At 36.4% G+C, this 27,733-nt stretch overlaps 1 protein-coding gene and 1 pseudogene across 7 annotated transcripts in view; one reads left to right on the top strand and one right to left on the bottom strand.

The window, feature by feature from the left end:
* Ralgapa1 (Ral GTPase activating protein catalytic subunit alpha 1) overlaps positions 1 to 27,733 on the bottom strand; it is a 217,023-nt gene that overhangs the window by 115,205 nt on the left and 74,085 nt on the right. For 2 of the 7 annotated variants that reach the window (XM_085697618.2, XM_085697619.2), the window contains exons 13-20: positions 27,102 to 27,250; positions 21,389 to 21,518; positions 19,627 to 19,864; positions 18,526 to 18,687; positions 15,334 to 15,474; positions 3,932 to 5,467; positions 2,065 to 2,189; positions 523 to 739 (exon numbers count right to left, since the gene is read on the bottom strand). In XM_085697618.2, coding sequence (XP_085553744.1) covers positions 523 to 739; positions 2,065 to 2,189; positions 3,932 to 5,467; positions 15,334 to 15,474; positions 18,526 to 18,687; positions 19,627 to 19,864; positions 21,389 to 21,518; positions 27,102 to 27,250 — 2,698 coding nt within the window. Of the gene's footprint in view, positions 1 to 522; positions 740 to 2,064; positions 2,190 to 3,931; positions 5,468 to 15,333; positions 15,475 to 18,525; positions 18,688 to 19,626; positions 19,865 to 21,361; positions 21,519 to 27,101; positions 27,251 to 27,733 lie in introns of all 7 variants that reach the window. The other 5 variants (XM_087911799.1, XM_085697622.2, XM_085697623.2 and 2 more) reach the window with 4 other exon arrangements.
* Positions 11,928 to 12,195, top strand: LOC125388001 (small ubiquitin-related modifier 2 pseudogene; annotated as a pseudogene).

The following is a 27,733-nucleotide window of genomic DNA, read 5'->3' as shown; positions in this document are numbered from 1 at the left end:
ATCCCCAAAGTTTTTAACTTTATTCTCTGAATGTTAAGTCTACACTTAGAATTACACAGAATTTCAACAGCATAATCATGTAATAACATATGGTACCAAATAATAATAGCTGATATTTAACACAGAGGAATATTCAAGGAAGAGTCTGGGTAGAGAATTGGACAACTGACAGCAAATATGAGTGGATTAAAGAACAGCATCTCATAACCATGTTGACACTTTATTTTAATATTAACACCATTCTAAATCATTTTTCTTTTCACATCTTTTGTCTTTAAAATGCAATTTCTTATGAGGAACAGCGGTTTTGTTTTTTTAAATAACTCCTGCTCCCCCATTTTTTCAAAATAAAATGGTCTCAACCTGAGATGATTCCCTAAAACTTACTTCAGAAATTGCAAAATCAACATGTAGAGCAGCAACTTCCTAAGCAACAACAGAGAGTAAAGTAAAAGCTATGCAGCCCACAGGTCAGAGAACAACTGACTGAAAACATATACTCAAACAGTAAAACATACTTACTCTCAAATTTCCGTCCATCACATTGGAAAGCACTGAATGAATCTGAATGACTATCGGAGCTCATAAGATCACTGCTCCCTGCACTGGCAGGAGATGTCCATTCAGAGGGTACACCTGGGTCATCAACAGGACGCATCTGGCTCTGCTTGTTTAGAATGTCGGGGAGATCTTTCGGAATTTCAAGGCTGCCTGGACTACTTCCCCTTCTTGTCAAAGTCTAAAACAAGAAACATTAAATTTCTTGTTTACAATTTTAAATTTTTTAAATTTTAAATCAAGCACCCCAAAACCTTTAGTTTTCAGTATAAATGCTGATATTTAGGACCTCAGTTGGAAAGGAGAAACATACTTACTGAACAATCTAACTAGAACGTAATGATATGTACCTGACGCCTAAGCTACTGTAGTTCTACTTAAAGCAAAGACCCAAGTATCAGGTGAGACGGTGCTGCGTCTAAGGCTCTTAAACAGAAGAAAAATAAAGTTTACAGCGGGACAAAAAAAGCAAACAGAAGAGACAGTAAGTGAAAAGAAAGTAAATATCTCATTTTATGATTCTAAAATAATTCCTACTTACTAAGAAAGAAATTCAAATAAAAGGAAATGTAACAGTCACAGACAAACTAAAACCCAAATGGAATAAAACAGTTTTTAAAAGCAATTCTGCAACTGAGAACTAAAGATTCATTAGCTTCTATTTTCATCCTGATATTCAATATTTAAGATAAAAGGTAAATTTTAACATGTACTCTAGAAGTTATCTGAATTGTATAAGCAATGTTTGTTATCAAAACTATGGGAACTAGGCTAAGTGATTTCTGTTGTTTTTTCCTATTGACAGCAGGTGATACCAACTCAAAAGAAAGTAGGAGGAACTAGGAAAGAAGTGGCTTACAACTCTAACAGATGCTCCACTATGTCTGTAGTGAAAGCTACATGCTTCAATATTTTATGTCTTTGAAAAACATGATTTAAAAACTTTAATTTAAAACACACACATATTCCTCCTCCCACCCCCTTCTGGGACCTGACCTAAGGATTTGTAAATGCTAGACAAGCACTCAATCACTGAGGTCAGTCAGCTCTCCTTTTACTTTTTATAAGACTGGCTCACACTAAGTTGTACGGGCTGGCTTTGAAGTTACACTGCACCCTAGGCAAGGCCTTGAACTAGAATCCTCCTACCTCAGCCTCCTGAGCAGCTGGTTAAAACTTTGTACCACTAAGTCCAGCTTTAAAAAGTTGTAAGGACTGGCAAGTCAGGGGTGAAGGTGTTTACTATGAAGGTTGATGAACAGGGCAGAAGCAGAGAACGTCCTCTCCGAAGCTGTCCTCAGACCCTCACATGCATACAAGCACCACATATATACACACACGTAAAATAAATTTATGTTAAAATTTTTTAAATTACTTTTTAAGTGAGGGCTAAATTTCAGGAAAATGAAGTTTTGAATAAAAATCGCCACACATACATTATCCCTATCTTTTACTTCCCTAACTTTATCTCAAAAACCAAATAAATTAAAGAAAAAGCAAGCTCACCGAGGTATTCCCACTTCGAAGCCGTTCTGCTATGAACTCATCCATCAGATCAGGAACATTGGCACTGCTGCCACCAGTATCACTATTAAGAGGAGGCAGTTTGGGGCTCGTGTCCTCTTTATTTACTAGAAGCAAATAAATAACTACATATAGTGAGCAACAACTTAACTGTATCTTCTAAATTTAAAACAAAATAATCCAAAATAAAGTACCTCTGCCATATCAATTATTTGCCAAACATGCACTTATGAATAATTTCCCTCCTTTTGGATTTAATATTTAAGAATTAGTAAATTGTATTTACTTTATTTAACTAAGCAGATGTTAGTCAATCTTCAGTATGACCTTAAACAGCAAGAAAGCTAGAGGTAAGCACTAGTTGAAGTCAGGTTAATATTGCCTATAAAGAAACTGGTATATTATATTTTTCTTTCTTTCTACTATATGCTGCTCCAGAGCCTTAATAATTCACAACTCCCTCATATTTTCCCAGAGAGTAACTGTAAGGAATATATCCTTTCAAATCACGCAAATCTCAGTGAGACACAAACACACTTATGTTTGAACACAAATTAAAATTTCATGATTTGGTACACTGTTTTTTAGACTTAGTCTAAAAATCTAACCTCAGTGCTTAAAGAAAAAAAGGTTCAATTTTCACAAGATTCAAGCAAAAATAAAACCAAAATAGTTACTTGATTTGCTTAATATTAACACTACAATATGATTTTATAGTAACAAAATTTTTTTCACTTGGGAAACTAACTTGTGGAAAAAAAGATAATTATGTCAGTTTCATACTGTTGAAAAGTTCATTTCTCTGTAGAAAAAAACCAGTGCTATATATATTCCTACTGAACCACAAAGAATTTCAGACTTACTGTGTAATACCATTGTCTTTATATTACTGGCCAGGCTTTGCTAAGCTGTAATATACTGCCCTCAAGTGGCATTAATGGCTCAATGCAAGATGCATTATACAGCGTTGTTAATCATGCTAACAAAAACCATGTTAAAACAAATGAAATCAAAACCTACCTTACTGCTGAAAGTTAAGTTTCTGTATCTGTAAAGTTGTTTGATTTTGAAACAAGATAAAGTGGTTACTACAATCTTGCTTCCTTTTTCTAATCTGCACATTTAGGTTCCACATTGAAATAACATTAGCTATTATGAAACCTTAATGCACATTTAAAATCTTATAATAAAGATTTAAACTTGCAAAGATATAACATATTATATACACAAGAATGAAAGTCTAAAGGCCTACAGCACTTTTTTCAGAAATGCCTTGAATGGAAAGTGATTAAATCTTTGAGATTAAAGAAAGGGTTTCCTCTTCAATGATAGTTAAGTATAATGTTGATGTTGGTTGTAGGACTTTGATTTCTGTTATGTTAGATGTCAAAGTAACCATCTACCAAGGAAAAAATACAAGACCAACTCGGTTAGCAGTAAGAATAACAAATTCAATTAGATACAGCTAATGCCCATTTTGACTTAAAGAAGTGGGGCAAGAGAGAAAGTACAGCCAACTCCTCAGTAAACATCAAGACTCATAGTGCACACTCAGAAAAATACTTGACCTTTGAAAGGTCATTAAATTTGTTTCTGTGTCTTCCCCTTTCTATTTTATTGTTCAGCAGCAAAGAGGTTTAACTAAATGCCTCATAAGGGAAATTAGTAATTTAAATAAATATTGTATGCTGGGAAAAATACAGCTGGGGAAAGGCGCATGCATAACCAAACAGAGAGAAAGCAGTGACCATCCCAAAGCTTTTTGATTGCTTATAGCTTGCTTCAGTTGCATTAAGCCAAACTGGTGCTGTCTTTCTCCTTTTGCGCTCTGCACACTGTAAGTGCTCACCTGCAGCTTTCCTTCCAAAATAGCCCATTACATGACTGTACAGATCCCTCAGTGGAGCCTCTGGTGGCATTCTGTTCTGCCTCTGTGGGGAAACATTTGCCTTCGGCTTCGAAAGAGCATGTACAACAGTTTTATAAACGCCACCCAGGGAGCCCTGCTGTAGTCCTGCCTCGTGACTCGAAGACCTAAGAGTACTGCGACTCCCTAACTGGTTACTTGCAATTCCTTCTTTCTGTGATGTGGCGGTGGGGATCTCTGCGGATTCCTTCACTGTTTTGCTAACTGATGCTGCACCAATCATATCTAGAGGTCTGTACACACCAGGTTTTACAAGGTCTGTACCACTAGTTGAGCTGGTCTGTGTATTGCTGGTACTGCTATTGCTACTACTGCTAAAGCCACTGAGCTTCCGTAGTCTTATCTTCCATGGAGCCTCTTTATTTTCCAGTGGATTATAAAACTGAACAGACTCAGTAGATGGCCTAAAAGTAACATGAACAGTATTTCGTTTCTTAGCAGCAATTTTCATGATTTTGGCCCTGTGAGTTACTGTTTCAGACAAGCTCCTCTTGGTTGGAGAAAGCTTGCCGGTGTTGGAAACATGAGGCATTCTGCGGTTTACTGGTGCTTTTAGTGCAGTTTTCTTGGCATGCATAATATATGGGGTGAATTTTTCATTAACTGGTATACTCTTAAGCTTTTCACCTAGTGTTATATCTATACAGGCATCTACTTCTGTGGCTGTTTGTCTATACAGAGGTTTCTTTTTTTCTTTATCACAAGGGCTACCTGAACTAGGTTCCAATGACTGTTCATCAAGATTTGGTTGTTTAGATTTTTCAGCAGTTTGTGTTCTTGCAAAACTAACTGACTGGTTAGGTGCAAGAGTACTCGTGGAGACAGCTGAGCTTGGTTCTTTTTGAAATGCTGTATTTTCAGGAGTCCCAACACAAGACATGAGATTTTCTGATTTTATTTCCTGGCCTATGCACTCTAATTTATCTAAAGATGGTATTCCATCTCTAGTTACTGCAATAATCACCTTCTGAGAAGCTGTATCGTTACCTAGCTCATTTTTACTATGATTTTCCTGGTTTTCCTTAAAGTATTCTTTCAGGGAAGAAAGAAGATCCTCATCTCCTTCAAGGTCAATGTACTGGATTTGTTCGAAAGCTGCATCTGCAAGTTCTACTGGACCTATTAAATGACAAAGATGGTCATATATGCTATCACCAACTTCCAGAGAAGATTCTCTGCTATGAGTATCAGTGATGTGGCTTTCAGTGGATCTAGTTATTGAAGAAGCCTCTGTGGAGCTCTGCAAGCCTGGAGCATGACGGGATGAACTGTCAACGACAGGAACTGCACCTTTGGCTCGCTCAACACTGAATGGCTCCACGATGTCAGAAGTGCTGCTGCTTCGAGGCAATGGCTGGTCCTCATGCAAAGCTCCGAAAACTTCATTTCCAGTGTCTTCACTCTGTGAAAAATGTCGGACTCTGGTGGAACGGGGAAGGATTTGAGCATCATCAATATCTGCAAAAGAAAAAATTATTTATAGTAGAAACTACAGAAATATAAAAAAATTATTTCACCCACAACCCAGGAATATGCTTCCCAATAAAATTCTGATTCTTTTTTTTAAGTTCAACTAAAGAAAACCAATTAAAAAAATATAGCTGATTTTTCAAACTATGATGGGCCCAAGGCATGTGGTGTCAATGCATTAGAAAATGACCAAGATACACGTGAGATGTTAACATGCATATGGAGAGTGGAGATGAAACACTTGGAAGTGCAGTCTAAGATAGAGCTGTGCCAATACACCAAGCAATTCGGACCAGTTAGTTTTTCCTATTCAGGTTGTGAGCAAGGGAGAAAAGAGATCATATCATGCAAAGCTAATCTAGGTGTTCTGTGCAGACTTTTAGAAATTCTGCTCCACTAGGCAGGAAGGAGACATTGCCTTTTCCCAACTGAGGCTATCTGGCTGCCCACATATTATAGTAAGAAAAATCTCCCCTCTGTCTTTAACATTCTCTATCAAGACACTGTATGTTCTCTTCTGTTTTACTTTATTTACTATAATCTTAAATTCTATTCTTTGCCATTAAATATAATCAGTAAAAAACAAAGTATGATCAGTATATAATTAAGTTTTTTTTGGTTTTGATAAAAATATTTAAATCTGCTATAGAGAAATTTTATCTACCTATGAGTGGTCCTTCTCATAAACAACCACTGTTCTGGGTAGTTTTTCATCAATTTGACACAAGTTAAGAGTCATCTAGGGCCGGGTGGAGCACGCCTTTAATCCCAGCACTCGGGAGGCAGAGGTAGGTGGATCTCTGTGAGTTTGAGGCCAGCCTGGTCTACAAGAGCTAGTTCCAGGACAGGCTCCAAAGCTACAGAGAAACTCTGTCTCAGGGGAGGAAAAACAAAAAAATAGTCATCTAGGAAGAGGAAGCCTTAATTGAGAAAATGCTCCCACCAGACTGGCCTGTGAGCAAGCTTGTGGCACATTTTCTTGATTTGATTAATGACTGATATAGGAAGGCTCTGATCACTGTGGGTGGTGCCAGCCCTTGCAGGTGGCCTGAGTGTCATAAGCAAGATAAGACTGCCTCTCTGAAAAAGGCACCAAGCCACATGGCTAGAATAGACAAGAATAATGGGCTAATATAAGTTATAAGAATCAATAAGAAGTCAGAGATAACGGCCAAACAGTTTATGATTAATGTAGACCTCTGTGTGATTTATTTGGGACTTAACATATATATGAAATTTTTCAAAGTGTAATTGTGGAAATTAACACCACGCCTACGACCTCATTATAAAGTCTTCCCAGGCAGTGATGGCTCACACCTTCCAAGCAGTTGGGAGGCAGAGGCAGATGCATCTCTGCATTTGAGGCCAGCCTGATCTATAGAGCAAGTTCCAGGATAGCCAGGAATTTTACATGGAGAAATCTTGTCTCAAAAAAGCAAATAAATAAATAAATAAATAAATAAAGTCTTTAGCTTATTTAGAAATTAAAAACCTGTATCTACCAGCAAAATAAAATGAGAATTTTAAAAGACTATCATTGCCAGTTATTATACTTGTAATGTAAATGCTAAGTAACAAAACTAAGTCTGTCAAGGTGGCTATCACAGGGATATAATCTAGCACTTGGAAGGCAGAAGGATAAGAGCTGAGTTCAAAGCTAGCCTATGCTACAAACGGGCACCTCTGTCTCAAAAAACAAAAGCAATAAACTATCACAGAAGCATTCTAACTAAACATTTAGATCAGAGTAAAGCTATCATTTATCTACGAATACAAAGTAATTTAGATTTAGATTTACATCCTCTAGAAGATAAGGGCAGTTTCTTTGTTTACAAAAGGTAAATAGTTAGTCAGTGTAATTTCAGAATCCATAAAATAGCTAAAATGGTGGTATTTCTGCTATCTTAAATAAACAAGAAAAAAATTCTTGACCACTGAGTCAATGCTTCACGGAAGCCTATAATTTGTAGATGTGGCAAGTCTTATTTTTCTAGGTTTCCTTGGTAATATTTAGCATTAAAGCATTGAAAATTGTTTTCTGTATTAAAAGGTACATCTTTCTAGATATTGTGTTTCAAAGAAAGGTTATTTTGCTAGTTTGAGAGATAAATTGTGCATTAAAGTATTAGTGTTAGCTTGCAGCATATAAGGGGAAAAAACCTTCCATTAGAATTTAGGTTCTTAAAGACTTTTATGCTGTTCATACAACTATTCCCATTTCTTTTAAAAGCATTTATCTTACAAAATAGATACAATACAGAAGAAGGAAAGCATCAATTACATTAAAATGATGCTCACTGGAGCTGGACAGATAACTGGATGCTGAGAAGCATACACTGCTCCTCTAAAAGATCTGAGTTTGGGTCCCAGCACCCAGGTCAGACAGTGCACAGCAGCCCATAGCAGCACATAGGCACCCACAGCAGCCTCCTGCTCTAGATCTGATCCCTCTCTGACTACGATGGGTACTTGCACTCACGTGCACAAGCCCACACACAAATACAGAAAGTTTTTTTTTTTTTTAAGCTGTTGCTCATTGGTAAAAATACTTCCTCGAGAACAGAAAGAATGTCTTAAATTAGAGATTTTGGAGGCTGAGTGTGATGGCACATGCCTATAATCCCAGTATTTCATGAGTAGACAGACGCAGGAGGACAGGAGTTCAAAGTTGTCCTCTGCTCTACAAGTGAGTTCAGGGCCAAGAATATGCAATTTGCAATTATGCTATAGCCATCACATTATAAGTGCAAAGAGCTACCACAGATGGATATGCTATTACATGTTGGTGACAGGAAAAAAGAAGTACCATTGCATAGAGGAGCAGACTAGGTTAATTAGAGATGGAATTTTTTTCATTCTTACTCAACAAAATTTAGTAAAAAAAAAGGGGGGCGGGGTGGAGACCATCTTTCTTATACCAGAAAACATAATTATAAATAATAAACTGCCACTATTGTGAAAATTTTAAATTCCCTCCTTTCATGAAGGCATTATTTTGGTACTATAAACAAATTTGCCTAAGAAACCCCTAAGCAGGAAAATAAGCACTGCTAGCCATAGTGGTAGCCCCTGAGGAGGAGAAAGCACAAAGCTCTCAGTCCAAGATTAGCTTGGGCTGCACAAAAAATCCCATTTCAAGCCAGGGAGTGGTGGGGCAAGTCTTTAAAATCAGCATTCAGAAGGCAGAAGCAGGTGAATCTCTGAGTTCGAGGCCAGCCTGTACTACAATGAGAGTTTCAGAATAACCATGGTAACACAAAGAAATCTGTCTCAAAACAAGCAAAAATAAAAAAAAAAAATCCCCGTTTCAAGAACAAAAGAAACCAGAAAGTCTGCTAATCTCACCCTCAAATGCATTTAAGTGGCCTCTAGTGCAATAATTCTCAACAGACGCTGGGGGGCAGACCTGAGACCATGTTTCCTTAGACGCCAATATTACTAAAAAGGTGTATTTGGAGTTTATGCAAGCCTCAATATGCTGTATTAGAATTTGAGCTAAGGGCCTAAGAAAACACCCCCCAACTATTAAAGACAAGTCTTACGTTAAGAAACAGTGTTGGGATAATGCAAATGACCTTCACTTGATTACTAGCATAGGAAAACACTCCAAAGACATTCAATAATTTAGTCCATAACTACATATGAAGTTCTGAGACTGGGCATAACGGCACTCGCAACTATGTAGGTAGAATGGCTCTCTAAAAATAAAGGAGAAAAAAATGTCTGGCAAAAATGGTACTTTGAGAATTGATAGTTTATCTTTAACAATTTTAGTATGTTTTCAAAAATCAGTAGGTGTAGGAAAAATTAAAGAAGTTTAATTTACCTCCCCGCTGCCCCCAAGCTATTTAAGAGTGTCAGGAAAGGAAATGGAAAAATGATGCAATTATATTTTAATTTCAAAAAAATATGAGGAAAATATTTTTCTTTTCTCACCTTTTTATTTGTATCAAGACAAGGTCTTGCTAAGTAACTCAGGCTGGTCTCAGCTTATGGAGTGCTATGCTAGGATTTCAATCACATCACAGTGACAGGGGTTGACTCCTTTGGTTAGACATTTTTCTGATAAACTGCTACTTTAACCAAAGGCAGAGTGATGGTTTGTAACAGTGCCACTATTTGTGTTTGGTAAAGTTGTTACAGAGCCTCAATTCCCTGATCTTAAAGACACATACAGGATATACTGGTGTGGGAAGTCCTTCGGTATATGTGTTGCTTTTACTGGTTAATGAATAAAGCTGATTTGGCCTATGGCAGGGTAAAATAGAGTAAGGTGGGAATTCCAAGCAGACAGAAGAGGAAAAAAGGCGAAGTCAAGGAGATGCCATGTAGCTGCCAAAGGAGAAAGACATTGCAGGAGCCTGCTGGAACCTTGCCAGAAAATGCAAAATAATGGAAATGGGTTAGTTTAAGATATAGGAGCTAGCTGGCAATACACCTGTGATTGGCCAAGCAGTGTTGTAATTAATACAGTTTCTGTGTGATTATTTGGGTCTTGGGTAGCTGGGAACGAAAGAGCAGTCTGCCTATGATATACTTTATTATGTGTCCATTTAAGGTTATAAGCATGGGGAGAAATACAGAAAACCCTGAAAAACATTGCTTTTCTCTATCTAGTTCTTTTATTCTTTTGTGGAGTTTTGTTGTGGTAATGGGTTTGTTTGTTTGCTTGTTTGAACTGAGCCTGCTACATAGCCCAGCCTAGCATTCTACTCACAACTTCCTGCCTCGAAGTCCTCAATGCGGTAGTTAAGGACATGTGCCACCACACCCAGTTTATGAAGTCCACTTTCTTACTAATTCTCTCTGAATTCTTTTTCTATTTAAAGACGTTCTCTTTTGTGCCCTAGATCTCCCACTCCTCCCTCACTCCTACTGGTGCTAGGATTACAGACCCACATCACTGCGGTCGGCTTACTTGTGGCTTGACTGCCCATGAATGGTTCGTTCACATACCAAACTACTCTAAAGTAAAATGTACTCAAATGTTGGAAAAAAGATAAATAATTAACCAACTGGAATAGTTGAAGATTCAAGCCATGACTTGCTTATAACTTAGCACTAATTTTACATACCTCTACAACTATCTTTTCTCTCTTCCCCACCTACCCCCTGAAGAGACAAACTCCAAGCCATCAGTCTACTTCCATGAGTTACAATGCAAAAAATAAAGCAATAATTCACATCCCTACAATATAAACGGATATAATCATCTGATTTCATAGTGTGTGTATGTGTTTATTTAAAGGTTAGTTCAGTGTCTTCTAAATTTATGTTCTATGAACCTTAATGTTATTATATATTAAACTGTCAAAATGTGAGAGAAGGTGTATATGCTGAAATAAACTTGAAAAATACTAAATTCTGCAGATTCTATTTGTTAACAGACTTTTGGGGAGCCTTCAGTATGTTAGCAGACACTATGAATCTTCATTCGGGTCCTTTTTAAATCTCATTATATCTTAGTTTTCTAATCGTTGAGTAAATCAGCTTACACATGGTGACTTCATCTTAAATCAGTTTTGAGGAAAATGAGGGCCTGCTGTTATATTAAAATGCTGTGTGCCTTGCCTCTTTTGAGTCCTAAGAAAAAAATTACTTTCTAATTGAAAGTAATTATATTTTGACATTGTGTGTGTGTGTGCATTTTCATAAAACACTGGTGGCAAAGTATCTTATGGACAAACTGGTTTTGGAGAATTGTGTTTTTAAAATGTCCTTTCTGTGATAATCCACACTGTCAAAAAGGACATCGGGCACAGATAGTTTATGCCTGTAATCCTAACACTCAGGATGCTAAAGCAGGAAAATTGCCATGAGTTTCAGGTCAGCATGTGCTATATATTAAGACCATGTCTAAAAACAATAAATATAAATAATCAACATTTTGAAAGAAAGATATAAAATGTTTTATTCCAGTGACTAGTATATCAATATTATCCAAATACTTAAATTTGTCATAGAAGGCATTCTATCTCAAATGAGGAAAATGAAGACCAAAAAAAAAAATGGCCCTTAGAAAATCTTTAAATATTATCAATAAATATTTAAACGTCTTTTTAAAAGGTAATCTTTATCATTTATTAAAATATAATAACAAAGCAAGAATTGTGAAGTAGAAACATCTCATACTATTTAAGGTAATACTCGGAATATTTGGAAAGGAATAATATAGCCTGGGCCCAGTACTTGGGAAGCAGAGGCAGGAAGATCAGGTATTTAACACCATCTTGGATGCATACTGAGTTCAAGTCCAGCCTTCACTACACGAGACTGTCTCAAACAACAGGGTCACCAGATTTGAGGGGTAGGGAGGAAATACTTCATTTTTCTTTTAGCATTTAAAAACACATTTTACTGCTGCTTCTGGTGCTGTTTGTGTGTTCCTTCAGGGTAGACCTGGTGCCTCTTCTGTGGAGTAGTAGCTGAGGAGATGCCAGTAACCATTATGGCACATGAGAAACCCAAAGAAGGAGTCAAGACTGAGAACAATAATCATATAAATTTGAAGGTGGCAGGCAGATAGTTCTGGGGTGCACTTTAAGAAGCAAACACCTCTCAGTGAACCAATGAAAGCCTATTGTGAATCACAGGGCTTGTCATTAAGGCATTGGTTTGATAGGTAACCAATCAGTGTAATAAACACACCGGCACAGCTGGAAATAGAGGCAGAAGATAAACTTGGTGTGTTCCAGCAGCAGACAGGAGGTGTCTAATAAACAAGGAGACTGCTACTTTACTATAGCATTTTGTTATAGACCAAGAATATAGTTCCACCAGGTGGTGGTGGCACATGTCTTTAATCCCAGCACTTGGGAGGCAGAGACAAGCAGATGTCAGTGAGTTCAAGGATGACCTGGTCTAAACAGCGAGTTCCAGGACAGCTAGGACTGTTACACAGAGAAACCTTGTCTCGAAAAACCAAAACCAAAACAAAACAAAACAAAATGAAAATGAAATACATTCTCAATTAGAAAGTAGAAATTTGAAAGAAAGAAAGAAAGAAAGAGAGAGAGAAAGAAAGAAAGAAAGAAAGCAAGAAAGCAAGCAAGCAAGCAGAAATTTGGTTCCAAAATATCCTGACTACTAAAGTATAGATTTCTCTTTTTTTTTAATTTCCCCGTCCCTATTTCTTTATTGTACACAAATAACTGGTGTGAATCCTAGATAGTTTTCCCTTCAAGTCAAGCATCTTCTTGTTTAAATAAGAAGTTTTTTTAAAAAAATTAGCACCTAAGATAATTATGTCAAAATATAAAGTCTCTAACAAGAAACTTTCTAAAGCCCAAAGGTTCTAAAAACAAAACAAAAAAAACTTACTGACAGTTTTTAAAATAGGAGACTATCTGATCCAACCAAAAAATTAAGAATTAGTGACCAAAATTATTTTTAATTTTTCTAAATAAGTAAAAATTGTGTGTATTTTAAGATTTTAAAATATCTTAATGTATTTTAAGTAGATTGCTTTTTAAAAGCCTAGAGCAAAAAAATTATCTGTTTACAATAAACTAGGAGGTTCTCTTGAATTGTATCTAATTCAGTTATCAGACAGAAACTTTGCCTTGTTTGCTAATTTAAAGAAATCAACTATAATGATACATACACAGATGAAAATCTGTGCTGTTTGCATAGAAATATATGTTATTTGGAAGGAGCAATGAAAAAGCAAAAATATTTGGCTAATACTTATAGCCAAAGTCAAAATATTTATTCACTCATTTATTTAGAACTAAGGGCCACATTTAAGAGAAATATGTACTACTTTCTCTCATGAATGAAAGTATATATTATTCTAGGTATATACCATCCAACTGCCTTACAGTCTGCACTGATAGCCCTAAACTTTACTGATGTATTCATCAAATAGTTATGGATCATCTGGGCACAGTGGCTCACATCTTTAATCCAGGCACTCTCTGAGGCAAAGACAGGTGATCTTTGAGTTCAAAGCCAGCCTGGTCTATAGAGTAAGTTCTAGGATGGCCAGTGCTCTGTAGAAAAACCCTGTCTCTAAAAACCAACCAACCAAACAAACAAAAAATCTTATGGGTCATCAAGGCTTGGATTAAGGCCAAGTTTCCCACTTTACTTTTGGCATTTAATTGCAAATTCAAATATCTATTTAATTAGACACTAGCTCTAATTTATTATATTATGGTTTCAAAATAATACTTGAATATTTCCCAAATACATGATAATATGAGATTGGGCATGGTGGCTTGTGCCTGTTGTCCCAGAACTTAGGAGGCTGAGGCAAGAGTATCATTGTTGTAGGCCAGTCTAAGCTAGCTACGTAGTTTTAGATTAGTTTGAGCTACAAAGTAAAACCCTGACTCAAAACAAGAACAGTATCAGAATACTATTCAGAAGTAATTCTTATATATTCTATCTAGAAAATGCATATATCTAATAACTAAATGCTTTACTGTTCCATTTTGAGAAATATAAATATTTTGTCATTTATAATTCTTCACAGAGCATCAAACATAAGATATATTTAGACCTTTCTGTACTTACATATAAGTAATTCTCAATTATTGGAACCCTGATAATTTAGAAGAAAATTTGATCTTGCCAGGTGGTGGTGGCACATGCCTTTAACCCCAGCACTCAGGAGGCAGAGGCAGGCTGATCTCTATGAGTTGGAGGCCAGCCTGGTTACAAGAGCTAGTTCCAGGTCAGAGAAACCCTGTCTCAAAAACAAAAACAAACAAACAAAACAAAAAAAAGAAAAAAAGAAAGTTTGATCTTGACTGAATACAGATGAAAGAGAAAAATTAACTAAAATATCATTAGCACAGATCTTTCAGTCCACTAAACTAAAGATAGGCTTTAAAAAGAAAAGATAAAAACACATACACAAAACCAAAAAACGCCAGTACCCCTTAAAAACAGCAACGTCACAGAAACACCTAAGCAAACTGCTAGGGAAGGTACCTCATAATGCCCAGGTAAGTTCACTGAAATACCACATTTTTCACAATAACTATACTCAAGTTTGCTTCTGTCCAAAAGACATGATACTGTATAATTTTATATAGCAACATAAATTAAAGGCAATGCTAGCTGTGGTGATTAAGTGAACAGCAGTTTCTGTATGTGGAGATGAGTGGTTACTGGCATAGTCTAACTAGGGAAATTTTAAGGCAGTGGAAATGTTTCATATTTTATTCGGGTGATGGTATATGTATAATTCTCCAGACTCACTGAACTGAATACATGCATTTTAATAAATGATAACTGTTTTAATAAAAGAGCATGCCATCCTGGTACTGATAATCATGATCGAATCCAATGGGAAAGCTGAGGTCTTTAAGTTTCTTGGAATTAGGGCTACATGAAATGGCTTAAAGAGATTTGAGAACATCCTTTGACTTCTACATAGTGCTTTATCTAAAAAAAAGTTAACTATTAGATTAAATGTTTTCTTCAGTGATTATATACCCTTAATTAGTTCCAAAAATACAGAAGGTAGGAAATAATATTTAAGATTTGCCATATTGCTAATCAAAACAATAAAACATTCAAAGTCTATTATCTGTCAGGAGACATCTATGATACAAGTACTCATTACTATATCTTTTAATCACCTGAAAGAAAATCAAATGTAACAATTTGACCTTTTACAATAAAAACTACAAGACATTGGCACAGCACTAAACTTAGCACTTCCAGAATGAACTGCAAGAATAGTTCAAATAACTCAAAATGTTGATTTCTCAATTATTTTCCAATTTCCCACACCTCCCCCCAAAGAAATTAACTTTTGAAGAGTTTATTTGATTAAGCAAATTGGAAAGCAGAGGATTAAAAAGTGAACAGGGTGGTGCAGAAATTAGCAGAGGTGGCACTACCTGAAAGCTCATCAGAAAGGGGAGTGAGAACAATATCAGGCAAGAAGGGTTTGGAAGTATGGATCAGAACAGGAGCACTTTTAGCACTGCGAATATAGGCCGATGGCAGAGCACATTCACCAATGGATCGGCTTCTCATGGCTTTAAAAAGGAAAAGAAAGAAGTGGGGAGGAAAAAGAAGAGTGACTACAATGAAAGGCTGTGTCACAGAAAAAGCAGCAACAGAGAAAACTAAAAGATTCAAAGGAAGGAAACTTTAAATTAAAACATTTCAGCACGGCAAATACTGGCAAGCTGTAAGAAAAGAAATCACGACACACATTTTGAATGTAATTCTTTTGGTGTAAAGCAGGAAAATGCCTACTATTAGCAATTAAAAAAAAAAAACAAACAGCACACACTTCAGCACATTTTCAGAAGAAAAAAAAAAACCAAACAAGAAATGAGAGAGCTATCAAAGCTATCAAATGGAATCACTGAAAAATACTCAGTATTATTAGTCCAAAACAAGGCTGGTACCCTAGCTGGTCATTTCTCTGAGTAATTCTTTTTAAGAAAGCTAAATTCTACTAGCAAATCATTCCATTTTCATATTCTTACCCAAATAAAGCCTTCTAATTACTAATAGGTCCTTTTATGCCGTTTGATTGGTCATGACTTACTCTTGTATTTAGTAGTTGTTCCAGGTGAGAGAAAACTTAAGCAAACCAGTGTCTGTCATTTACAGTAGAGTATAGTAGTATAACTTTAAAGTTTTAATTAGAGACATTTATAGAAAGTAGAACTTTCATCAACATGAAGAACCTCATTCCTGAGTGGACATGGATGCACACCTGTACTCCCAGCACTAGGGTGGTGAGAGGAGGAGAATCAGGAGTTCATGGTCATTTCCAACCACACAATGAGTTCGAGGCCAGCCTGGTCCACAGCATACCCTCTCTAAAAGCAAAGCAAACACACAATGACAACAAATACACCATCAAGCTCTTAAGAAAAATATACAATTTGTGCTCATACAAATAATAAACGCATAAAAACTTCAAAATCACTTTTTAAAGACAAAAACTGTAGGGTACTTTCCAAAACTTGTACTTTTGGTCGCACTGGATAGTTTCACAAAAGAGTCACTAGATCACAAAGGTAGAAATTTTTAGTTCCCATAGCAGTAACTAGTAACTTAAACTTCCTAGTAATTCCTGCTTCAGTTTAGAAACTATTGACTATATGAACTTATAGGTACTGCTATGTAAGAACACTGTACCTAAACTGCACTGCACAGTCTTAAGTGCAGTTGACAGAGGTAAAAAGAAACAGAAAACAAAACAAAAACTCTTGGCTTCAGGGATTTTACATTTTCCCTTTGCCCAGAATGCATCTCCTACAGATTCTTCCAAAGTATGCTTATTCAAATCTACATTCTCAAATTGTATAATACAGAAGCCTACCTTGATCTAAATCTTGTTCCCCTCTTGCTATTCTCTAGCCTTTGACCATGTCTTGCATTTCTTTGCAATTTCCTACTACATGTTATGTTGACTGGATCTGAAAGCTAAACATTAAAACTTTAAGTGCCAGTGACTGTTTTTAAATTTTGATTTGCTTTATCACTTCCTAGGTTTTTAATCAAGATCAAGTATTTGTTCTTAACTATATCCTCAATGTTTAGAACAGTGCATTAATACTGAATATTTAACTTTTTGACCATTCAAATGTATTAAAAAAAATCCATGGTTAGCCACAGTATATAGGCAATGTGTGTTAGAACTCTAAAGGAATAACAGAAGAATGTACAAGAAACTGGTAGGTCTGCCTCTAGTGAAGTAAACGGTGAAGACAGGGCAGAGGATGCTAGGAGGGTTTAATGGAATGCATGGGTTTTAGACAGAATCAAATAATCACATTAATTCACCATGATCGTAAAACATTAATTTTAAAAATTAAGAAATTAGTCAGTCATGATGGCTTTTATCTGTAATCCCAGTACACAAGAAGCTGTGACAAAATGACCTAGAGTTTACGGTAAAGTGTTCCAGGTCAGCCCCGGATACAGTGGGAGACCCTGTCTCAGAAAGCAAGACACAAACAATATTTAACTCTAACTTTCAAAGCACTTTCCAACTTTATGCAGGTACCTTTCTTTGTAAAACTTTTCATAATTTACTTTTTGTTTACTGGACTTGAAACCTGAAACAATATCATGAAATTCTGTTTCAGGCAGAAGTATTATCACTACCATTAAAGAAATGAAGCACTTAAAACCTAGGAAGGGGAGCCTAGATGGTCGGTGGGTAATGGCAACAGTCATCAAGCCTGACAACCTGAATTAAATTCTGGAACCTACATGGTAGAAACAGAACCAACTCAAGCAAGTTTTTCTCTGACCTCTTTATGCACAAAGTGGAACACACACACAAACATACACACACACACATGCACACAAAATCATTTTTAAAATGTAAAACCTAGAAAGATTTGGCAAATTATCCAAGGTTACCTAGATATTTAGTATGAAAAGAGTAAGAAAGAACTATGGCATAAGCCCTTCTTGTATTTCTGGCAGAATCCTCTCTACTATATAATTTAGTCAAGTTACACAGTTCTTAGAGGAAAATAAGACAGTTGCTAGTTCTACAGTATGCTGTGTTGCCTTAAGCCTACAGTGCTTCCCACAGTGTTCCTACACCACTTTTTATGACATTATAAAAACTATTTTATGTGCTTAAAAAAAAATAAAAGCATAGATTTCTTTTTGACCTCAGTTGCCAGTCAACAGAGGGAGTGAATTAATTCCTGGTTGCAAGTTCCTAAAGCCAATGAGACTATGTAATTTTGATACTAAAAGTTTACTACCATCTCCATATTTGTGAAGATAATTACTTAATAAAAAAAACTTGAGTTCTGCATGTTGAATCCAAGTTCTACTTTTTGAATTTTATAAAACATAGATTTTGGATATATAATATATATAATAATATAAAATATAATTTGGAAACAAGGATACCTAGAATGAAGTAAACTGCATAAACACAAGAGTGTGTGTGTATATATATGGCTTATAGGCATGCTATTGGACTATGCAAATAACTGGGGAAGGAGGTGCTAGAAGTTTTTTATCTCCCCAAAGAAAAAAGCGTACGCAGATAGCCTCTATCCCTGTACTGCTCGTCTAAACCATGATTTTAGAGTACATACCAACAGTTTTTTGCCGCACTATACTCCTTGCCTTTTCAGTTCCTGGGGAGCCAGTGGTTGTTGCACTTCTTTGTCTCATGGGTGCTTGGCCAGGCTGATCACGACTCCATCCTCTAGAAAATGACTTGTCAACTGAAACTTTCTGAAATTCATGTCCAACTCCTAGAAATGCAGTATTAGTATGTAGGATAGTGGTTGCCTGGTTGCCATCTTTAAATTATCAGGAATACATTGTTGCAGATTCTAAGGTTTCCTCACAATACATTAGAAAGTCACTATAAATATTTTTTAACTTTATTTTGCATAAAAACCATAGTCAAAACTTAGGATGATTTTCAAAGTTATATTAATTATTTCATCAACAATAAACTATTATAATGCTCTACCATCTAGAGACAAGAAATGACCTAAAGGAAAGTCATCTTGTGGTGACAGTTTTTAAAATTCTCCAATAACAGCCACTTGAGAAATAAAAAGTGCAGGAAAGTAGTCTGGAAATATACTTAGCTGTCATGACTAAATATAAAATATGACAAGTATAATTTCTAGCTGGGAACTTATTTTTTAAAATGCCAAGGACATGATAGTGATATAATAATTATGCCACTGCCCCCATTTCACTTTAACATTACATAAATACTATTTCACACTGAGAGAATGTTTACTTGTAGTTTAAAATAAAATGCTTTCAAGAAAATTTTCCAATTACTCATACTTTAAACATAGAAGAAAATGAAGTCATCTTTTTAGTTCTACAGAAAAACTGCTTATACTAAAAGGAAATACAGGTTATAAATTTTGACTTACATTAATCATTTAAAATAAAAGCGAAGATTCTATATTATTCAACTTTAGTTAAATATAAGACTGACCATAACACACATAAATATACATAGAAACATACATACACACACATATATGACATTCTTTATCTTACTGATTTTAAGATTAAGAAAATAATATATTTCTGAATTTTATTGTTGGAAATTTTAAATGTCCAGGATAAATGAAGGGAGAATAGAAAAAAATCTTCCTGGCTTGGTTTTCCCCAAATCAATTATTTAAACAGATTGCTATGGAGAATCTTTGAACAACTCTTACCTTTCCCTTTGTGCTTTTTTTGTTTCTGTTCACTCAGCTTATCCAATGGCAAATCACTGAGATCCAAACTATATAAATTCCTGGCTAAAACTTTAGTTAGTGTCTCCATGGTCAGAGACCACTCAGTGGCCAATTCCTCCCAATAGGTCAATGACGACAATACTGACAGTAAGTCATCCCAGAGTTCTCGAGAGATGTATACATTTAGATTTGCTTTGATCCAGGCAACAATGAGAGTCTACAAAGACAAATATTCAAAAATAACAATGAGATTTGTTTGAAGTATTACTTCAAAATCAACTATTCAATTCTTTTTATCTAAACCCCCCCAAAAAAATTTATCACAGAATATGTTGTACAAGCAACTACCTGATAAGAATTCCAGGTAACTACTAATTCCCAGTAACATTAAGGCCTAACTTTTATGTTGCACTGCATTCCTGCTAGGCAAAACCTATGTAAGAGATGGTTCTGTATTATTTAGTGTTGAAATTGTGCTGAAATTGAGTTCTTAAGTGAAAAACTTCAAACGACATTCCCAAATTAAAGATGGAAATGACTATAATGTGGAGGTTGTTTTACTACTACAACTACAAAAAAGGAGGGGGTCCTAGAAATGTACTTAATGAAATATCATTGAAAAATAATATACAAACTAAAGGTTAAAATTAAATTTTATTTTAAAGATACAACAGCAATTAAGAGTATTCTGTAATAAATCCAATTACGGTATTAAAAGCTTACAACTTAGAGGGCAGAAAATACTAGTTATCTGGTATCTCCTGAGGTTTTATAGATTGTTACTAAATATTTATCCTATTAATGATTAAGTAACAAAATAAAAAGTTTTCAAAACTATAACTTCATGGATTTTGCTAAGGAATTATTATAAATTCACACATGAAATGTAAAGACAGCACTGAAGTGACCCGTGTCTCTAAATGTTCAAACTTCAGAAGAAGTTAGTTTGCACAGCAGCTAAATTTGTATCTTTCTGTAGCTCCTGTCACTGGACTAGTTATAAAAATGAAGAATTTTTTAAAAGTTTAGATAACACATTTCTATTTTAAAAGTTAATTTACCATCAGCAGAGATTTTTAAGTAGTGACTACAAACTGAAAAATGCCAATACATATGGCTACATTTATGGTTAAGGATTAAATAGGAAAACAGTTTTTACCTCTGACATTAAGAATTACTTTAACCATGTAATTTTATTTAATGTGTCATCATAAAAATATTTCCTGTTTTCAGAGTTTATATTAAATTTAAAGTCAGTACATTACCTTTATGTTAAAAAAAATATGTAATTCCTGTATAATCAAAGTACCACTGATCAAATCAACTTGAGGAAGGAGAACAATGAAAGTCTGTGGGCTGCAGCACAAGAATGACTCTTGGTTATGTACTACACTTTTATTACCTCAGAACAAAATGAAAAATGTTTTCCTAATGACCCCAGAGATTCAGAAACTCATGAAACACTCAGGCACTAGTCCTGAAGCCCTTGGCTAGCTCTCTGAAATCATAAGCATGCACCACACTGGAGGGAAAATAAGGCCATTACTCTTCGTCACGTTTCTCTTCCATTATGTGCGGAATTTGTGTGCATGGTTATTTAGTTGAGCGGCTTTTAATTTAGCTCTATAAAAGATAATTAAACAGATTTCTGATTTAAAGCATTTTCCCCTACTAACAAGCTCAGCTTCAGTGAATCTTTTAAAAATGAACACACTTCTAGCCATCTATTTATTTTTATTGCCTGGAAAAGTGGTCCTGCAAGTCGACCTGCCAGGGTCATGTTTTTTTTCCCCTGGAACTGTAGAAAAGCTTGTGATGACATCTTCAGCACAGACTCCGTGACTCTGAGCAACACGAGCAGCATCTGTTCCCTTAAAGAAAGAAGATCCATTAATGTTTCTTCCTGCTTTGGGTTAGTGATCAATTTTTATATCCATATGTTGTGAAAATAACATTACCACTGGAATAACTCAAATACTAAATCTTTGAAAGAGTACCAAGTTTTTAGGATTCTTTAATATTAAAATTAAGAACTGAAGTTTGCAAGCCTTTATGAAGCTTTCGTGTACTTTTAGGGTACAATACCTTTAGGTACAAATTTTATGTGGTATGGTTTTAATAATGAACACTTGGGAAAAAAAGAAAAGGTAAAGATATTGCTTCTCTTCCTCCCAACTACCCCCGCTCCCCTGTTTGTTTCTTGAGACAGGGTCTCATAAAACCTAGGCTGGCTTCAACCATCCTATATAGCCAAAGATGACTCTGAACTCCTAATTCATCTGATTCCATGTCCCTAGGATTACAGAAGCTTGCCACCATACCCTTTCCTCCCTTTTAGTTTCGGTGATTTAGAAAATAATTTATATGTTTACATGTGTATCTATTTGAGTGTAGGTCACATGTGTGCAGGCACCTGAGGAAGTCTGAAGGCATCAGATTCCCTGGAGCTGGAGTTACCAGCAGTGGTGGACCACCTAATGTGGGTGCTGGGAACTGAACTCAATTCTCTGCAAGGGCATAAAGAGCTCTTAACTGCTGAGCCCCATTCAACAACTGATTCAGTCTTTTGTTCTACATGTGTATTGGAAATGGAACTAATTCTAACATTGTTTTTACCTTAAACTCGTTTTTCTAGATGCTTCCTGCTGATACCATAAAACTACAGCTGATATTTGGAAACAAATTCAGCAACATACCGACATATGAGGCTGATAGCTAGGCATAGTGGAATGCACCTGTAATCTTCAGGGGACTGAGGCAGGACAAGTGGTATGTTTAGGACCACAGTAAGACCTTCTCTGCCAAAAAAATAAGTAAGTAAACAAAAAGGAAGGAAGGAAAAGGAAAGAAAGAAAACTGACAAGAGAGTTTTAGTTGAGTATAGAGGCAAGCCAGAGTCCAAGCCCCGATCAGAGTCTCCACCACAGACGCTATTGTACAGGTCCTATTTAGGCACAGCTTTAAGGATGGGAACTGTTAAGAAATGTGAGTAAAGCAGGAATATGTCCCAGATCTAGATGTCATTTGGAGGGAGGAAGTGAATACAGAATCAAATAGAAAATTATCAATCAGATAAAAATAAAATTGCCTGAGGCTAGAGGCAATAGCAAAGCATTTGCCTATAGTGTGTGAGGTAAGGCTCAACACCATAAAAAAAAAGCAAACAAAACACACAGTCATTGTTCAGAAAATAAAATCTGTTTTTATATTTTTCTATAATTGCTTTCTAAATCTTTTTTAAAACTTTCTTTATATTTATTCTATGCATCTTTTACATCATGTATCTTGATCCCATTCATTTCTCCATCCCTTAGCAACTGCCCTCTGCACCTGCACCCACCCCTTCCCAAAATAAAACAAATTTTAAGAGACAAAAGGGGAAAAAAGGAAAAAAAATAAAAATCTCATCATGGAAACTGCAGTGTGACACAGTGAGTCATTCATTAAACCCTTTGTCCAAGCACTGTGAAAAGTCATTGGTAGGGCTCAAGGCCTCTGGTTTCTGCTACACTACAGATGCTGGGCACTCACTAGGACTCTTCCTAGATATCCTATTGTTGCCTTGTGTCATGGAGATCCTGCAGCTTTGGGTCTGTGATTCAGGTCCCTTTACATGCCCCAGCAAATCACAGATGGAGTGGATGTTGGGGCCAGCCAAGCCATAACTCTGGTTCTGGGCCCTTGGTCTGCCTGCCAGTTCTCCCCTGTCCTTACCACCAGGTTGAGCTCTCTAGTATTGCCCCTACTGATTCACCTCTTGCAGCAACGAGTGAGGGGTGGGGCCAGTTCTCCTGCTTTCACACTCAGAATAAGCCCTCTCACACCTATACCATTAGGGCCAGCTCTAGTGTGTTGTCCAGGCGAGGAACAGGGGCCACTCTTCTGAGTCCTGAAGCTGATAAGGTCAGCTGTCTCATGGGCTGCAGGTGGCAAGGGGTAAGGAGGAACATCTCTCACCCTTCCATATCACCACTTGACAGATGAGTAATGGGGACAGCTCTCCCATGCTTACAACTTCGGGCTGGCTCACCTACATTGTGCAGGGCCTGCTCTCCCAAGTGTTGCAGCTGGTGGGCAGCAGGGACAGCTCTCTAGCTCTTGTGACCTCAGGGCGTTTTACATCTGCCTCAGGCACTGATTGGGGGGGGGGGCAACTGTCCCCTGCCCATCCTGCGACAAGACAGATGGGTGATGGGAACAGCACACTCTTGCTCACCACTTCTGGGCTGGCTCACCCATACTTCTGCCAACATGGTTAGCTCCATTGTGTTGCCCAAGTGAGGTGCAGGACATGCTCTCCCTAGTGTTGCAGCTGGTGGGGGTCAGGGTCAGCTCTCCCATTCTTATGACCACAGGGTCACCAGAGATTAAAATTTTAAGTTAAATATTTGTTACCTTAGGCTTCTAGCTTAGCTATATGAAAGGAAAATCTAACTACATACAACACAGTGTATAAATAAACCTCATTTTATTTACTACTTAACTTTAACTCATATATAAGGTGACTCATAATTTATACTACAAAAAGAGTAACTTTAATTAGCACAGAAAATCTCATAAAATCAATGAAAATATGTGTACTCATACTGCCTTAGGCACTATGACTTCAGCTTTAAAGGAATTTCAAAGAATTCTGAGGGCTGGAGAGAGGACTCAGCAGTGGAGAGCATGAGCTGCTCTTCCAGAGAATCTGGGTTCGATTCCTAGCACCCACAAGGTGGCTCACATTTCCTGTAATCCCAGACCAAGGAGATCCAGTACATTCTTCTGGGTCTTTGCAGTACCAAACACACATGCAGCAAAACTACTCATATATGTAAAAATAAAATTTAAATTTTTAATTAAAACTATGAAATAAACTCTAAAACTATGTTTCATATGGCAAGATTCTTGCCTCATCACCGATTCGAAACTTATAGAAAAAAATCACAGGACCAAAAAAAGCATACTTCATGATGGGCAGTGATGGCACATGACTTTAATCTCAGCACTCTGGAAGCAGAGGCATGCAGATCTTGGAGAGTTTGAGACCAGCCTGATCTACAAAGTGAGTTCCAGGACAGTTAAGGCTGTACACTGAAACTCTGTCTTGAAAAACAAAGCAAACTAAAGAAAGTAAAGAAAAAAAAAACTATACTTCAGTTTGGTATGATTTCCTGGTTTTGTTTGGGAGGAAATATAGCTCTGTGTTTGCCCAGGTGAGCCTCAAATCTGCAATCTTCCCACATCTGCCTCCCAAGTGCTGGATTACCAGTGTACACATCCATGTTTGGTTTTTAAAACAGAGTACTTTTCAAAAAGAGAAAGACTATAATGCAAACTCTGTTTATCACTCATCATGAGTTCCATAAACAAAATCCAGTCATTTAACCTCCTGTGGCAAACTCAAGGAGACACACATTATTAAGGAACAATGTGATGAGAATGCATGTGAAATGCTTGAAAATGTCTGGAGCACAAAGGGTTTCAAATATGTTAATAAGCATTTCTATGTGCAATTCTATATAGACTTTAATAAAGAATGTAGCTAGAGCACTGGGAGATGGTCCAGCAGTTAGAGCACTGGCTGCTCTTGCAGAGGAGCCGGGTTCAATTCCCAGCACCACATGGCAGCTCACAAGGCTTTTTAACTCCAATTCTAGGGGATCTGGGAAGGGAGGCCCTATTCTGGCCTCCACAGAACCTATGCATGCATAGTGTAGTTATAAACATGTAGGAAAAACTCTTACACACATATAAATCTTTAAAGCCATTTCCTTCTAAGAAAGGAAACATAAATTAAGCACACCCTTTAAAGTGTTCCCACTTGTTAAAAATGACTCATTATACACACACACACACACCCATTAATAGATGTTGGTTAGGATAGTTACAGGCTTGTATTTCCAGCTACTAAGGAGACTGAGGAAGGAAGAACATACATGTAAGGCCTGCCTGAGCTACAGAGCAAGATCAAGGCTAGGATGGACAGCTTAATGAGACCCTGTCTCAAAATCAGTAGGTTGTTGTAGCTTACAATCGTAATCCCAACTCTCAGGAGACTAAGGCAGGAGAGTCAAGAAGCCTAATCAGTCTGGAATATACAGCTAGCAAGACCTTTCCACAAAATAAGTCAAAAAGTAAGTAAGTAAGTAAATAAAATTTTAAAAAAAGAAAAAAAGGACCCAGGGATATAACTATATAATTGTGTGTTAGAGAACTTCTTAGCATGTGCAAGGCCATGGTTCATTACCTAATACTGAAAAAAGAAACACACATAAAAATATGCTTCACATGCTATATTACTATGCAATTACATTGTGAACTAATGAGTCAAATGTATACAAAAGGACAAATGCATCAAGAGAATGGGCTATGGGAACTTTTTAACTTTTCGTGTTTTGATTATAACCATTATTATAACCATAAGTACTATAACCATTATAAGCATTATTCTAACAAAATCAATAAAACTGCTCTCCCTCAAAGGTCTACTTTTCGATTTAATTCACCAAGTACATAAAGGACTAAGTATATAGTATTACACTAAGTAAAGTAAGCATACAAAATTAAGATAACTGTATTATTCTTGGCGGTGGTTCCAACACATATGAGTAAACAGACTTTAATACAAGTAACTTAGGAATCCAGACAATTCTGAGAACTATACAGTAGTACCCATCTAGAACAAAAGGAAGTGAGGAAAAAATACATAGAAAAGAAATACAGAAAGAGGAAGGTGGAATCCACCAGCTTAGTGACCACAGAAAACATAGTAGACATTCTAAAGCAAAATTCAGAACATGCACAGGAAAGATCACTTTGACACTTTTGGGAAGGATGCAAGGTGTAGGTTAAACTTAAGAGGTCAAACAGAAGGAAAAAGCAATAAGGGGCCTGATAACACAAGGCTTTAAAAGCCACAGTAAAGAAATAGCTTTTAAAAGTTCAGTCAATCATCTACTAACATCTTCAATCACTTAACACACGCAAAAATTAATTTCTCGGGGCTGGAGAGATGGCTCAGCAGTTAAGAGCACTGACTGCTCTTCCAGAGGACCCAGGTTCAATTCCCAGCACCCACATGGCAGCTCACAACTGTCTGAAGATCCAGTTCCAGGGGATCTGACACCTTCACACCAATGCACATAAAATAAAGTTAAGTAAACCATAAGAAATATTAAAAAAAATTAATTTCTCTGTATATGTAGAAATGCATGCATTCATTCATAGGAGAAAGAAATGACAACATACGCATACTTCAGATAGTTCAAGGGGTCTTATGGAAGCTTAATCAAGAATGTTTGGAATAAAATGAGACAGTCTACTGTCACCATGATTAGTATATAAATATTTGTACTCATTCAGAGATAGCACTCTAACATTGTAACATGCCCTATTCATAGACGTTATCCCTTGAAGAATTACTATACTTCTACAGAGAACAATAACTAATAAAGATAGAGAATTATTACCAGGTCTTCTTGTCCATTGACACTTGCACAACCATGTATCGATAAATGTTAAGAATACGTTTACACATATCTGTGTGCTCATCCAAAAGATTTTTTATTTCATTTGCAGGTTCAAGAAGAAATATATTTGATGAGTTTATAATGAACACCTATAATAAGAGAAATCATTAATTATTCATAATGACATTTCAATGGTGGTTTTCATTTTCTCGTTTCTTTAGGACAGGATCTCACTCTGTAGCCCTGGTTGGTCTGAAATTCACTACATAGACCAGGATAAGCTGAAATGTGTTGCAATCCTGCTGCTGCTGCTGTTGTCTCTTGAGTGCCAAAATTATAGGCATGAGCCAACACATCTGGCTGAATGGTAAATTTCTTATTTAAAGAAAAAATTAGACTGGCATGCAGGGTTAATACCTTTAATGCCAGAACTCAAAAAGATGACAAGGAGGCTGAAGGTGTGAGGACAGTCTGGGATAAAAAAAAAAAAAATAAGACTCGATCTACCTCTCTCTCTCTCTCTCTCTGTCTCTGTGTGTGTGTGTCTCTGTCTCTTTGTCTCTCTCTCTCTCACACACAGAATGAGAGACAGAGACAGAAAGAAACAAGTACTGACCTAGAATAAATTTAAA

This window comes from Myodes glareolus, chromosome 11 (assembly GCF_982192425.1).
Source record: "Myodes glareolus chromosome 11, mMyoGla1.1, whole genome shotgun sequence".
NCBI lineage: Eukaryota > Metazoa > Chordata > Mammalia > Rodentia > Cricetidae > Myodes > Myodes glareolus.
Note: the sequence above shows the minus strand (reverse complement) of the source record. Positions and strands in the feature narration are given on the sequence as shown.